Source organism: Rhineura floridana, chromosome 5, assembly GCF_030035675.1.
Source record: "Rhineura floridana isolate rRhiFlo1 chromosome 5, rRhiFlo1.hap2, whole genome shotgun sequence".
Taxonomy (NCBI): domain Eukaryota; kingdom Metazoa; phylum Chordata; class Lepidosauria; order Squamata; family Rhineuridae; genus Rhineura; species Rhineura floridana.
Genome location: NC_084484.1, coordinates 139,458,914 through 139,475,117, shown reverse-complemented (window position 1 = coordinate 139,475,117; position 16,204 = coordinate 139,458,914). Strand labels below are relative to the sequence as shown.

The window sequence follows — 16,204 nt, the reverse complement described above, 5'->3', positions numbered from 1 at the left end:
TTCCTCCTTTATCTTATGGGGCTGGTCAGCTCCGTAAAAACAAAAGCCTTTTAGTCACTGGCACCAACTCTCAAGAGTTGCCTGAGGAATTTAATGTGTAGCAGACAAAAGCAGTAGACCAGTGCCAAACGACGACTGTTTAAAGAGTTCCCAGAAACGCAAACAGGAACGTGTGCTCTCTAAGACCAGCCGGCGTTTCGTTAAGGTTTCGAAGAAATCGCTTCCCACAAGCACCAAGAACGAGGGAGAGAACATCTTCGCTTGAAAGGCGCTGAACTTTTAGTAGGCTCTGCCTAATAGAGTATCTCTCGTTTTCTCCTCACAAGCGGCAAGGCGGTTGAAACCCGCGGCTCTCAAAACAGCCAGTGGGTCCCAGTTCTGACCCACACCACGCCCAAACACACCCTCCGCCTCTGCCGCCTCCTTGCCAGCCCCCTCCCCTTCTACACAGACGGTGCCACATCACTGCAACCCCGGCAGTCCTGCTTCTGTTACCCCAGTAGGGGGCGGCTGCCCGCCTACAGCCGAGCGGACTCTTTCAGAGACGGACGCCTCTTTCAGCCCATCCGCAGGCGAGAGAAGGTTAAAGCCACCAATGGAAAGCACCGGGGGACGGAGGAGAGAGCAGCCGCCGACTTGATTACCCCAGCGGTGGAGCCAGGAGAGGCACATCTGGGCAGCTGCCAGAGGCGGGTGGAAGTGGGGAGGAGTGTAATGGGACTGGAGCATCCTTCCCAGGCAACAGCTTGAGCTTTTCCTAGTTATTGAGAAAAGAACGAGATCACCCGCACGTCCACATCCTTGACTAAGGGAGAAGTGTGAACGGAGGAGCAAAACAAGTTGCAAAGAAACAGACCAAGTTCGGTAAGCTTTTGCAAATGTGTTTGCAAACTGGGGTTTCTCCGCTTTCATTGACTTCTGTTGAGAGAAGGGAACGAGAAGCGGAGCTGTTTTTCTATTTGTTTACATGACTCGGGTTTTTTTTACTGCCCGATCCTGAGCATGCATACACCGAAGTCTCCTTTAATGAGTTTAGTAGGACTTGGGCTGTACACACTTACCTGAGAATAAGACCAACTGAACTCAATGAGACTTACTTATGAGTAGGCATGTGTAGGACTGCAGCCTTAAAAACATTATTGAGCATCTCTTGCTGCGAACTTTCGCCTTGGAGCGCAATCCAGTAGGAAGTTCTGCGCAAGTCCCATTGAAAGGAATGGCGCTGGTTCCCGTTCATCTCATTGGAACTTTGCAGGAGAACTTCTCGATGGATGGCGCCTTATTCGTACATCCTGGAAAGTAGGTCCGCCCCCCCCCTTTCCAGATTGTGGAGCGGGAGAGGAGGGAAGAGAGCTGTACAGAGCAACTTTTGATATTGGAGCCCTTGCTCTTATTTTCTTTGCCTTCTGTTCTTTATATATTGGGGGCTTGATAGGAAACACTCAATGTACTAAAATAACTTGGGTAATTTATGAAAGATTAATAATGAATGTGCTTTGCATACAAGACCAATTTGTTTTAAATATAACAAGGGTGGATCTAACCTCTTTTGAAAACGTTTTGTAATTCTGGTAGCGCTACAGATATTTTCAGCTGGAGTCACCCATTACTATGTGCTTGGCATAACATACCAGTTATTTTATGCTGTCTGTTCTTAGATACAGATCTATTGTTGTTGTTGTTATGTGCCTCCAAGTCGACTACGACTTATGGCGACCCTATGAATCAGTGACCTCCAAGAGCATCTGTCATGAACCACCCTGTTCAGATCTTGTAAGTTCAGATCTGTGGCTTCCTTTATGGAATCAATCCATCGCTTGTTTGGCCTTCCTCTTTTTCTACTTCCTTCTGTTTTTCCAAGCATTATTATCTTTTCTAATGAATCATGTCTTCTCATTATGTGTCCAAAGTATGATAACCTCAGTTTCGTCATTTTAGCTTCTAGTGATAGTTCTGGTTTAATTTGTTCTAACACCCAATTATTTGTCTTTTTTGCAGTCCATGGTATACGCAAAGCTCTTCTCCAACACCACATTTCAAATGTTGATTTTTCTCTTATCCGCTTTTTTCACTGTCCAACTTTCACATCCATACATAGAGATCGGAAATACCATGGTCTGAATGATCCTGACTTTAGTGTTCAGTGATACATCTTTACATTTGAGGACCTTTTCTAGTTCTCTCACAACTGCCCTCCCCAGTCCTAGCCTTCTTCTGATTTCTTGACTGTTGTCTCCATTTTGGTTAATGATTGTGCCAAGGTATTGATAATCCTTGACAAGTTCAGTGTCCTCATTGTCAACTGTAAAGTTGCATAAATCTTCTGTTGTCATTACTTTAGTCTTTTTGACGTTCAGCTGTAGTCCTGCTTTTGTGCTTTCCTCTTTAACTTTCATCAGCATTCGTTTCAAATCATTACTGGTTTCTGCTAGTAGTATGGTATCGTCTGCATATCTTAAATTATTGATATTTCTCCCTCCAATTTTCACACCTCCTTCATCTTGGTCCAATCCTGCCTTCCGTATGATATGTTCTGCGTACAGATTAAATAAATAGGGTGATAAAATACACCCCTGTCTCACACCCTTTCCGATGGGGAACCAATCGGTTTTTCCATACAGTATTCTGTCCTTACAATAGCCTCTTGTCCAGAGTATAGGTTGCACATCAGGACAATCAGATGCTGTGGCACCCCCATTTCTTTTAAAGCATTCCATAGTTTTTCATGATCTACACAGTCAAAGGCTTTGCTGTAATCTATAAAGCACAGGGTGATTTTCTTCTGAAATTCCTTGCTCTGTTCTATTATCCAACATATGTTTGTGATATGATCTCTGGTACATCTTCCCTTTCTAAATCCAGCTTGTACGTCTGGCATTTCTCGCTCCATATATGGAAAGAGCCTTTGTTGTAGAATCTTGAGCATTACTTTACTTGCATGGGATATTAAGGCAATAGTTCGATAATTACTGCATTCCCTGGGATCCCCTTTCTTTGGAATTGGGATGTATATGGAACACTTCCAGTCTGTGGGCCATTGTTTAGTTTTCCATATTTCTTGACAGATTTAAGTCAAAATTTGAACTGATTCAGTCTCAGTAGCTTGTAGCAACTCTATTGGTATGCCATCTATTTCTGGTGATTTGTTTCTTCCAAGTATTTTAAGAGCAGCTTTCACCTCGCATTCTAAAATTTCTGGTTCTTCATCATATGGTTCCTCCGTGAATGAATCTGTCATCCTGGCATCTCTTTTATAGAGTTCTTCAGTGTATTGCTTTCATCTTCCTTTTATTTCATCTCGGTCAGTCAGTGTATAGTGTGATCTATAGTTAGCCTGTTTCTTTTTCTGCAAGCGTGGATGGTTATAACACACAGGAATGCTCCCAGGAGTAGTTAACATTGGAAACAGCTTTTTTTTTTAGTTTGCAAATGTGACATATTTGTCTCTCTCCCTCTGATAGGATATTTCAGTGTGACTTTGTTAATGTTGTTAACCTATGAAGCATGTTTTCGTGTGCAAGGTGATTCTACAAACCAGTTTTTACCCTTATGGATTTCTTTTTTCAAAAGAGAATTGGGAGGGAAGCGAAGAGTAGTTGCTACAACCTAGTGCCCTGAGACAGAACCCTCCATGCTGCAACAGTACTGCACATTATTATTCAGATATTCCAGATGGTAGAAAGAATGGTGAACAATGTCTGTTACATCAGTGGTGGCTGTCTAATTCAAGGGATAGTTTAATGCAAGTGCCAAGTCATTTAGGTCACCTGGATCATGTGGTTATTAGCTACAACAGTACTATCATCTCCTACGGAATGGTGTTTCACATTTTACTGTTATGAAACATAGTATTTTGGAGCTGGAAGGGATCTTTCAGTTTATTTTGCCCAGGTGTGAGCATCTTCTGCAGTATGGTGACTTCGGGGGCAGTTAGCTATTTACTATACCCATTAGTCGTACATTGGGTTGACTTGCATATACAAGCGCAAAATCTAAAAGATTCTAAAAGCCTCTGTGTGTGGGAGTCATTTTGTTATTGCCATAGTTAAACCATTGAGAGACAGTGTGGTACAGTGATTAGAATGTTGAACTAGGACCTGGGATACCAGAGTTTGAATCCTCACTCAGCCATGAAGCTCATTGGGTGACCTTAGGCCAGTCACTGCCTCTCAGCCTAGCCTACCTCACAGAGTTGTTGTTGGGATTAAATGAGAAGGAGGAGGAGAACCATGTACCCCACCTTGAGCTCCTTGGAGAAAATGTTGAATATCAATGCAATACAATGTAATGTAAATAATAAACAGTTGGGAGTCAGAAACCATTGCCAATCTGCTGCAAATTGTGCATTGATCTACCACGGTAGATACAGATCTATCTTCTACCCACCCCATGCCTAGTCCAACCAATCCCCTGCTTAATTCAGGCTCTACAATGCAGAGTGTGTGATGGTATGCCTATAGAAGGCAAGTCCAGCACGTTCTGAGGCAGTCTGTTTCACTGTCAAACAGCTTTTGACACTACGAAGTTTCTCCTAACCTTTAGCAGAAATCCACTTCCCTGCAATTTCCTCCCAGTGATCCCAGTCCTCATGCAGGGTTGTCCAACCACAGAGATGTAGGTGTGTATTCATTTTTTAGTGGCTATCACATTACCTAGGCCTGGATGAAGAACCAAAGGGCCACATTCCCTTCTGGCCCTGGGTAACCTTCCAGGGCCCACATGCCAATGGTGAGGCCAGAGGCAAAAATGGGTGCAGCAACAAATGCAAATATTACCTACTAGAAGCTAGAAGGCTTGTTTCTACACACGCTCACACACCCCTTTCCATCCTCCATCCAGGCAAGCCAGAGGCATTATCAGTGTTCAGCCAGTCAAAAACTCTCAAGCAGGGAGCAAAATGTGGGCTGGGAAAAGGGGTGTGGTATGGAGAGAATCCCAAGGGCCGGATAGAGAGGCTTGGAGGGCCAAATTTGCCCTGTGGGCCTGAGATTCCCCACGCCTGACCTAGATAATGCAAGGATCAGCTCATACAACAACCCTGAAAGATGGGCCAGTATTGTCATATAATAATTGGGGGAGGGGATTAGGCTAAGAAATACTAGCTAACTTAAGACCACCTCATGAATTCTTGGCTGATCTTAGTTCCAGCTTTTAATCACTACCTTTTCATCACTACCCCAGTTCCTATTTTAAATGAATGGTGATTGTGCAGCATCAGTGAACAGAGACAGAGATTGCAACAGTATTTGATTTGTCTCTGAACTCAAATACTACCGTTTTCCTAAACATGTATTTCCTACTAGCCTTTATCAGTAGTGATAAAAGAAAAAATACCACCTGTTTTTAGGGAAATACATTTATCAGAAGACAGTCAATTTATACTTTCCCATACAATTTTGAGTCCTTCTCAAAGAGAAATATTCTGTGAAAACACCTCCATTATTTCTATTCTGCTGTGATTTAAAGCAGCAGATTCTGTTTTTAAAGATACCTGTACTGTGATGTTCTGTCAATATTTACAAACCTGCTTCGATGGACAGAAAATGAGAAGGAAAGGCTGAGAAACTTACTGGAGTTATCAGTTCCATAAAAAGCACTTTGGTTGTCTGCCATTTTGAGTCTGACATCTTCTAAGGTTTACACAGCAAATTGCAAGCCCTTTTAATGGCCAAAGAAATTGCCATGAATAAAGAGGCACACATCCACTCTCTAACATGCATCTGCTTGATTTCTTCCAAGAGACTAGTGGCCATAACCTTTCCTTCAAATTGATTGTACACACTGATGGCACATTTAATTGAGGACACATTAACAGTATTTTGCTACTAAAATTGTATAGAATGAATAATATGCTGCTAGCCCTGGCAAATCTACATATGTGAGAGTGTCAGGTTCCCTCCTGCTGCCACCACCTGTCAGGTGCCACCTTGTGTGCCCCAGCTCTGGTCACACCAGTCAGGATCCTGTTTTTTATTTGTTCTCTCACCAGCTCTAGCACAGTTCTCGCAAGATCCCACTGCTAGGCAGCACCACCAGTCACTCCCTATTTCACAGTATTGCCTTGAGACTTTGCCTTAGTCTCCTTCTGGCTTATTGTTACTTTGTGTCTGGGTGCACTTGCAGGCCACAATCCCCCTGTATCTTTGTGTCTATAAAGCATACAGCCCTGGGTTGCTCTGGATACTTGATGATGTTATACTATCTCTTCACCGCTGCCACCATTTGATACTGTTTCTCCACCATGGTAAATACCCTGCCCACCCTTCTGGTCTGTGAAAGCCCCAGCCAAGGATCAGGCTTTTGGTAAACCAAGAAAATATTTATTTATAAACACCAGGAAATAACAAGATTACTTAAGGTATATTTAACAAGCATATGGTTTCATATATTGTGTTACTCTTTATGTTTCTAGTCATATATAATCTGCCTCAATACCAGCCTAATGCAATCCAACCCACTACTCCCTCAACTCCTCACAACCCAAAACAACCAACAACTCTCAACTGTCATCCTCTCATTTATACCTTCAGCCACTCAAATGCTCAGCCAATCATCATACAGCATTCTCCAGCATTCTAGCCCATGTACTCTCCCCTTTCACTCAGTCCACTTACCATATATACTTTAATAAACCTGCACTTACCATATTTACAGTAATATCTATATACAGGGGCATCACAGAGCTCTTCAGGGAACATTGTGTTGTAAGTGATTATACAGCCACGAGAGTGGCTGTATACTATAGCCAGTGTGGATTTTTCACATTCCGCAAAGTTAAATGGAAAATACCCCCCATGCCATTCTGAGGCTTCCCATAGGCTCATTTCAAAACAAAACCTTACAAAAATTATAGTCCTGAACTCAGAAACACTTGCTTAACAACCCTCTAAATTTTCATGGTGATCCACAAAACAGTCAGAGAGACTAGAGAGTTCAAATTGTAAAAAGAGGGGGGGGACCCAGAACCCTTTTGGACTTTTTTCTGTCACTCATAATCTGTTGAAATCCATATAAAATCAGCCATGTTCACAGAGTACCTGTAATCCTATTATTGACCTTGCCCCCATACTCTGACCTTCGTCTTCTGCAGTTTAAAAGTTAAAAAAAATGCCCGGCTGAATTTTAATTAATTAAAGAAATTTCGCATTGAACTGAATGATAGTGTCAGGCATGCTCAGTAAGAACCAGCTGTCAGTGTTCTAAAAGCCAGACACACAGCTGCTTGGCTTGTCTAAACAGGGGGCCACACCCACACCAGACTTTGATTTCACGTGAGACAGTCATGGCTTCCCTCAAAGAATCCTGGGAAGTGTAGTTTGTGAAGGGGGCTGAGAGGAGACTCCTATTCCCCTGAGAGAGCTCCAGTGGCCAGAGTGGTTTTACAGTCAGCCAATCTGACTGAAGGTCTGTGAGCGGAATAGGGCGTCTCCTAGGAACGCTAAGCACCCTTCACTAACTACACTGTCCAAAGTGAAATAAAGGCCTGGTGTGGATATGGCCAGGGACAGCTTTGGTTTAAATTTGGGTGGGAAGCTACATGTCCCCTCCCTTTCTCATTCCCTCTCCTTTCCCCTCCCCCTGCTCTTCCCCCATGGTTAGTTTTACCTATCCTAACTATGATTACAGAGGAGTAAATCCCATGGAACTCAATAAGCATGCAAATGATCAGAGCTGGCTTTCCCCTCCTTCCCGTCTCCTCTCCCTTCCTCCTCCCCTCGCCTCTTCCTTCTTCCTCCTCCCCTGCCCACTCCAGCCCTCCCTCCCTCCCCCCGGTCAGTTTTACCTATACTAAGTATGATTGCACGGGAGTAGATCCCACTGAACTCAATAAATGTGCAAATGGTCAAACCTGCACTTCTCCTCCCCTCACCCTCCTGCCTGCTCCCATCCCCCTCCTTCCCTCTCTCCTCCTTGCCATCCTCTGTGGTCAGTCACCTATCCTAAGCATGATTGCAGAGGAGTAAATCCCACTGAACTCAATAAGCATGCAAATGATCAATCTATTCTCATCAAACTTGCACAGGATCCCATTTTTTTACCTCCCAGATTAAAAAGCAGAGAAATTCACTAATAGGCAAAAAACCTTGCAGTTTAAGAATGTATCTATAGCCCACAGATATTTCTATCCAACTTTAAAAAGCAGGGAAATTGGGCAGCTATAGTGAATGCACTAGGGGAGCAGGAGACTTGAACTCCTCTCTGAGATATTGGTCTACCCTACAAATTTGTCAAAATGCAAACACCATTTGGGTTGGTCTTTCACAGTCCAATACACTTCCTGTGTAGCTTGGAAGAATTTGGTAACATATTTAAAATCCAAATACCATAGAATAAGTACAAAAATAAAACATAAAAATTACTAAAGGCACTCATCATAACTGCTTCCTGAATGCAAGCTGTTTGTTGACTCAGTATACATCAACTGGCTGGCTTTGATGTCTTGGCACAGGGGATGCTTTCCTGTCTAAGTGCTCTGCACCTGTAGTAAATATTGTGATGAAGAATAAATTTAATGCCATTCAGGGAGATCAAACCCAAGAAAAGGAAACGCAGGTTAGGGAAGCTGTAGCTCTGCACTTCCTGCATCAATAAGGGAATTGGACCAGTTGGCCTACAAGGTCCTTCCGTAATTAAGATGAGAGCAATATATTGGCCAATTCATTATGATATATTTTAGATTTATAGCCTACTCCTTTTCCAATGGCTTTCATTGGAAACAAGTAAAAAATTCAGCAACACAGTTTTCTTCTCATTTAACTAAATTTCCCAAGCCTTCTCCAGCCAATACCTAGACACAAAGACCAGCTCAAGCAGAGATTGAACTTTGATAAATGTGTAGTTGAAGGGAATTCCATAAGTGGGGTTTGCTGCTGAGTATATTTTGTTAAGGTCTTTTCCAAAATGAAATTCTCACTCATTCCAACCAGATTATTTCAACATTAGTTTCCATGGTGATTCTACTAACCTGTTTCTTAAATGAGTCAAGACTTTCACATGTGGAAACTTTGGTCAGATCTATGTTCTAAACAATGCTTACTTTTTAGAAAATGCTGGTGTTCAGATCTTTCTTATGGCATGATGGCTATATGTTTCCTCCTGGATCAGAAGCAACATGCCTCTGAATACCAGTTACCATGGAACAACAGTGGCAGGGGGTTATGGCTGTTGTGTGTGGACTTTCTAAAGGCATCTGACTGGCCACAAAAAGAGGCAAAACATTAGAGCCATATGACAATGGAATCAATTACCTAGAGAGGTAGTGGACTCTCCGACACTGGAGGCATTCAAGAGGCAGCTGGACAGCCATCTGTCGGGAATGCTTTGATTTGGATTCCTGCATTGAGCAGGAGGTTGGACTTGATGGACTTATAGGCCCCTTCCAACTCTACTATTCTATGATTCTATAAAAAATAAGTAACTGGGGGTGCCCACCCCACAATCTGCTCTGGGCCAGGACAAATCATATACCCCAGGAAAGGGGAGGGTGTTCTCCACAAGATACCAGTGATTCCTGCCTGGTCTAGAGCATCTGCTGGGCACAGGGCATGGATAAGGGCATCTATGCATAACCAAAATGGACAAAAACACGCAGGAAGAACTAAGTTACTGGGGGTGCCCACCCCACAATCTGCTCTGGGCCAGGACAAATCATATACCCCAGAAAAAAAGAGGGTGTTCTCTATGAGATGTCAGTGCATCCCGCCTGGCCCAGAGCTTCTGCTGGGCGCAGGGCGGGCATGAGGGCATCAACGCACAACCAAAATAGACAAAAACATGCAGAAAAAAATAAGTAAATGGGGGTGCCTACCCCACAATCTGCTCCGGGCCAGTACAAATCATACACCCCAGGAAAAGGGAGGGTGTCTTCTATGAGATGCCACTGCATCCCTCCTGGCCCAGAGCTTCTGCTGGGTGCAGGGCACAGATAAGAACATCTAGGAAAAACAACAGAAAAAACATGCAGGAAAAAAAAGTAACTGGGGGTACCCACCCCAAACTATGCTCGGTGCCAGGGCAAATCATATACCCAGGATAGGGGAGGATGTTCTCTACAAGATGCCCTGCTTCCCGTCTGGCCCAGAGCTTCTGCTGGGTGCAGGGCATGGATAAGGGCATCTACACAAAATCAAAACAGATAAAAGCATGCAGACAAAACTAAGTAACTGGGGGTGCCCACTCTACAATCATAACATTTATTTATGTATTTATTTACAACATTTATATACTGCTTTATTGTAAAAATCTCAAAGCGGTTTATGGAAAGAATTAAAATAATAAAATTATTGGCAAAAACAGTTAAAGGCAGGAAAGAGAGACAGGCTCTGGTGCTGAGTAGATTTATTGTAAGCTCAATGCGTTTCAGAATTATCCTTCTTCAGCAGCTAAAAACATTAAAACAAACTAAAATCAATGTCATAGAGATAACACCGTGGTCTGAAACATAAACAAAATACTTTTAAAGACCACATTCCATATAACTCACTTTACATACATTTTAAAATGTTGTCTTTAAGTTGTATCCTTAAACATTAACATTAAACTATCATCTTATGAAACTGTGCTGTGCAGCTCAAACAAAGAAAATTCTTGTGCTAGCCAGCTGTGACACAAAACTCTCTCACCCTCCCTAAAAGAAGCAAAGATAAAGCCCTAACCTAAACAGTTAAAGACAGGTATTTAAAACATTCAAAATAATAAAACCAACAATTAGTTAAAAACAGATTTAAAAATACAATAGCTTCTACATGGCTGGATAGGCTTGCCTAAACAAAACTGATTTTAGCAGGTGCTGAAAAAAGGTGTCTGCCTAATGTCAGTAGGCAAGGAGTTCCAAAGTGTAGGTGCTGCCACATTACAGGACTAATTTCTTACAAGAGCAGAACAAGTACTATGTGGCACCCATAACATGGAAAGCACATCTTGAACTTGGCCTGGTAGCAAATCAGCAACCAGTGCAGGTTTCACAGCAGAGGTATTATGTGCTGATAGGGAGATATCAGCATTCATGTCAGCAATTTTGCCACAGCATTCTGCATTAACTGCAGCCCCCAGGTAGGGTTACCAGGCCTCCAGCTTTCAGCCAGAGTCTCTAGCATTTGGGCATGCTGTCCAGATCTCTGGGCAAATCACCCCTCTGTCCCTGGATCTCCAGTTTTCTGGCACGTCCAAGAGGCAACCCCTGCTCCTAAGTCAACAGAGAATACAGCCAGACACACGTGGGTAAAACTAAATCCCTCTCAGCCATGCCCCCTAGTGCGTCATCATTCTTTCATCCCATCCTCCCTCCTTCCTTTTCATTTCCCATCATACCTCCAATTGAAAACAAAGACCCACATGACCGCCAGGCGACGTGAGCCCAGTGGCAACATGGCATCTCCCAGGGGCGGCAGTTGGTCCAGCACAGTGCGGCGGCAGCACCACCATCAGCAGCAGCAAGGACAGCCCAGCATTATGGCCGCAGCCACTGAGGAAGCAGAGACCCCCGAGGTGGAGTCCAGGGCCAAGGGCCTGTATGTGGCCGTGGAGTGGTGCCTGCTCTGCAACACCACATGCAGAGCGGTGGGTGACCCTGAGGAGAAGGAACGCTAGGCTGTGTCCCTTGGCTGCTTCTCTTCTGCTGGGGACAAACAGGCATCTGGGCTAAACCTCTGGAAGGGAAAGTGCATTGGCTGGGAAGCCCTGTTTCTATTTCTTTGCCGCCTCTGAGTCTCTCAGATGGGGCTGGGTGTAGTTAAGACTCACTCAGAAATTTTGTGTGTGTGTGTGTGTGTGTGTGTGTAGAGAGAGAGAGAGAGAGACTGACTCTCTGCACATGTTCAGATGTTGTTTTGTTACCTTACTCTTTGGGGATATGCATGTATGTATGTGTGGGGAGGATCTTCTACAAAGTTTATGTAGGGGCATTTTGGGAAATCCAAACCTCCAAGGAGAGAATGTACATATCTCTTTAGAGCAGAGTTTTATGTTGGAGCTTAATCTCATAATAGGTTTTTGTTGGGGGAAGATGGGTATATATTTAGCTGGAATCAGACCCAAATACCTCTTTTGCATATTTTTGCAAGTAAGTTGAAACAGAAATTCTCCTGATGAAGATAAGTAGCTTACCCAAGTGCATGTTGTCTCCTCTGGCCATAATGGGCAGGCTGCTGTCCTGTGTTGCTTCTGGTCACGTTCCAAGGCAAGCTATGTACTCATTCTCTCACAGCCATGTAGCATTATGAAAACCATTTCTGTACGATGCAATCCCTTGCTGCTTGAGAGTGTGTGTGGATGATGAAGTAGCCTTCCTTCCTGGCCTGACAATAGCCATGTGAGAAAGATCCACCCAACTGGCCTGCATATTTGGTTGTTTCATTCATACATCCTTTTGAGCAACATGAGATGACACCTCATGGTGCTGCAGGTGTGTTGTGAATGGAGCCTTCTGAGTGTCAAACTAAGTAGTGACCCACTGTCTTAGATTGACCTGCTGCTTTGAAATCGGAAATTTGTGACACAATTCCCATCCTTTTTCTTTTTACACTGGTTTACTGTTGGAGGAATCCCAGATGCCAGTTGGCACAGATCACATATAAACGTTATGGTGGTTCCTAAGAATTGCTTTTTAAAAGATTAGTTCTGTGGAGAGATGCTACCTAACATCTTAATGCTGGTTTTTAACTTGTTGCTTATAGAGATATAAAAGTATTTTTAGCTCTGCAAATTGGCAAAGCAGCTTTCATTGGGAGCATGTCCACTTCTGCTTCCATATGGGTGAAATTCTCAGAAGAAATTTGAAGCTGATCAATCAATACTCCATGTGTGTGTTTTGGAACATGTGCCCCAATGCATTATTTATGTTCACCCTGCAAGGACTGTGAAGGTAGACTCTGACCTGTATTCTCTTCTGGATGTTTACTCCAGGAGTTGATAGCTTTCCCCAGCAGAAGCCTGAAGGCCACCCTTTTCTCTCTCAGTGCATAAGCTGCTAGGATTGCTCTTATTTGCCTCTGAGTTATCCAAGTGGAGACCATGCTAGAAAAATTAAACTATGTGGCTTTCTGGTCCCATCTCCAGTAGGATGCAAAATGGTAGAAATTCTTCTTTATGCCTCTATGGAGTCTTAGGTGCTGTAACTTTTTAAAGTCATACATGGCTTTTATTTGGCTTGTGCCCCGTTTTCTTGTTTGTAGCACATTTCTGTTGTTAGGTTTTGTGAACAGCTTCCTCTGCCTTGTGTTGTCTGGTCCTAACTTGGGGAAGGGCCAGAACTTGAGTTGCATGCAGAAGTTCCCAGATGCATTCCTAGCATCTCCGGTTAATTTGATCAGGGAGCAGGTGATGAGCAAGATTCCTCAGCCTGACACCTGAAGTGCCAGCACCATTCAGGCTGGGCCAACTGAACCAATAATCTGCTGATAAGGCAGCTTTATAGGTTCCTAAATCTTTCAGAGTTCATGTGCATAGGCTTGCTTTTTAATGTAATTCTTCCTTCTTCCTTCTCAACCCTAAATTTCATAGCCCTTTGAGTCATTTATTTCTTAATAGGATTTAAATGTCCTCATTATTAGTCTGCACCTAAATTACATTTCATGGTGAAATGCAGTATTTGTTTCCGGAAATGTCCTTGCAGTTCTTTGTTTGTGTTATGAAGTTAGAGCTTGGTAAACACTTAATTGTTGGTGATGAATCACTATATGACAGGAAGTTCTGCAGTTAGTAAAAACAGAGGTGTCCCCCTGCCCTTGATTTGTGCAGTGTATTTTTGATATCTCGGCATAGTTTTGGGAACAATGTTGGGAAAATGGAAAGACTATTTCCAGTAGCTGTCAAAATTAATGTAATTTATTGGCTTCACCAACCTAGGGCACCCCAAAACAAACTTTGGCTACAGATTATGGCTTATTGGGAATGAAGCAAACCAAAGTCCCTGGAATGTGAAACCAGAGATTGTGGCTTGTTTCCTCCTAGCGTGAGAAGTATGAGTAGAGCTAAACTGGACTTGATTTGCTTGTCCTTTATGGCTGACCAGGATGTGTGAACCCAGCCAGTAGTGGGAAGATTTTTTTTAATGGAAATTAATTGCAATAACTGTGATATGTGTCCTGGTTTACAGTTACTGGAAGACTGCAAACACAATTTGGGTTGGTCTTTCACAGTCCAGTCCACTTCGTTGCATTCTTCAGTAAGTTGTCCTCATCTCCGTTCCATCTTGACTTACCTATGTGATGTCTTGTAGTATAATGAGCCAGAAGGGGACCAGCTCTTATACTTTATAGTGTGAGTATTAGCTTAGGCTAAGTTTTGTTATGTTTTGTCTGTGTGGCTAGCCCTGTTTAAGAGTGCTTGGGTTTAAATTTGTGTGCTGCTCTTTTATATGCACTTTTAGTATATTTAATAAACTACCTCATATTACTTGGTGTGTGTCTTACTTGGGGCTGTGGCTCTGAAACCAGTACTTTTGACCACAAAGCTACTAACTACTGATGTGGGGTTTGGTTAGAGGCTCCAGAGCTGTGAGTGTAACTTTAGCACTAGCTCTTGGGACTCTCTACCAGTCCTTTGGTGCTCTGAGTTCCCCGTGCTCAGAGTAGAAGACTGAGTTAAGGGGGTGGTGGCAGTCTGCCTACTTTACAGGGTTGGTGTTGGGTGTAACTCCTCCCTGGTAAGGAGAGGCATGGGGAGTGCCTGCCCAGGAACTATTGCCCAGGAGTGAGGGGGTTGGACCCGTGAATTCTTTGACAAGTGCAGAGTGCTGTGGCAAGGTTTCTGACAGGAGTGAGATGTTGTCAGCATATAAACCTTGTTCAGAGATCTGCACTGGTTGCTGATTTGTTACCAGGCCAAGTTCAAGGTGTTATGGTTGGTATATAAAGCCTTTAACAGCTTGGGATCAGTTTACTTGCAGAACTGCCTTATATGTGCCCACTTGACGGCTTTGATCTGTGGAACTGGCACTGTTACAAATGCCACATAATACTAATTCCTCACTTGTAAGGAATCTTCTGTTAATGTGGCAGCACCTACACTTTGGAACTCTCTGTCTTTTGACATCAGGCAGGCACCTTCGCTGTGTTCTTTTCTGTTTAGGCTAGCCTATCTAGACACATAGATGTTGATGTGTTTTAATCTCTCTTTATTATATTGCTGTTTTAATTGTTTTTTAATTGTTTTAATCACTTGTTTTTAACTGTTCTATTGATAATTCCACTGTTTCATATAAACCACTTAGATGTTTTTTACAATCAAGCAATATAAAAATTTTGTTAAATAGAGAGGGTCCATGTGACAAGCAAATGCAGCAAAAGCTCCTGCTGCAGGAAAACATGTATGTGTAGACTGAGCCTTAGATTAGCGCTACAAGTAAATGGTTCCTCCTAGATACACTTTACTAAAGAACATTCTTTGTCCTTAGGGGAAAAGATGGGGAATTTTAAAGGTCATGCACTTCCTGGGAGTTTTCTCCTTCTGTTTGGCTTGTGGTGGTCTGTGAAATATCCATTAAAATACCTCTGTCGAAAGAAAAAGAACTCATCTTCCATTGGTTCTAAGGCAGGATTTCAACGCTTAGAATTTACTGAGGGCATCATCAAAGCTGTCTTTGCTCTTATTGGTAAGTTGATTTTCCTTAGCTGTGCTTCCAAATAATCATAAATAGGACTAAAGTGCTGGGACTTTATAATAAAATCCATGACTGTTTTTGAAACAATAAGCATTGATGGCAAAGCAAATTATAGTGAGATGCAGTAGCTTCGAATTATAGTGTGGATTCTTAATTGAATGGAGGAAGGGGTGTAGCTCAGTGGTAGAGCATCTGCTTTTTGTGCAGAAGGTCCCAGGTTCAGTCCTGGGCATCTCCAGAAAGGACTGAGGGAGATCCCTGCCTGAAATGGAACCAATTACCTAAAGAGCTAGTGGGCTCTCTGACACTGGAAGCATTCAAGCGGTAGCTGGACAGCCATCTGTCGGGAATGCTTTGATTTGGATTCCTGCATTGCGCAGGGGGTAGGACTTGATGGCCTTATAGGCCCCTTCCAACTCTACTGTTCTATGAAATCCTGAAGAACAAGTACCAGTAAGTATAGATAATACTGAGCCAGACAGAATAACGGTCAGAATCGTATAAGGCATCTTCCTATCTTCTTATGAATCTTGCTTCCATTTGTGTGTAGCAGATCAGCTTGGGACGTTGTTTAAGAAATTAGGAATCAGCAGCCAAGATTAA

At 43.0% G+C, this 16,204-nt stretch overlaps 1 protein-coding gene across 1 annotated transcript in view; it reads left to right on the top strand.

Moving 5' to 3' along the window:
* Positions 1–521: 521 nt before the first annotated feature.
* The window catches only part of TMEM45A (transmembrane protein 45A), a 37,838-nt gene continuing 22,155 nt past the window's right edge, over positions 522–16,204 (top strand). The window contains exons 1-2 of the mRNA XM_061629540.1: positions 522–864; positions 15,395–15,592. Coding sequence (XP_061485524.1) covers positions 15,403–15,592 — 190 coding nt within the window. The 5' untranslated portion in view covers positions 522–864; positions 15,395–15,402. The remainder of the gene's footprint in view (positions 865–15,394; positions 15,593–16,204) is intronic.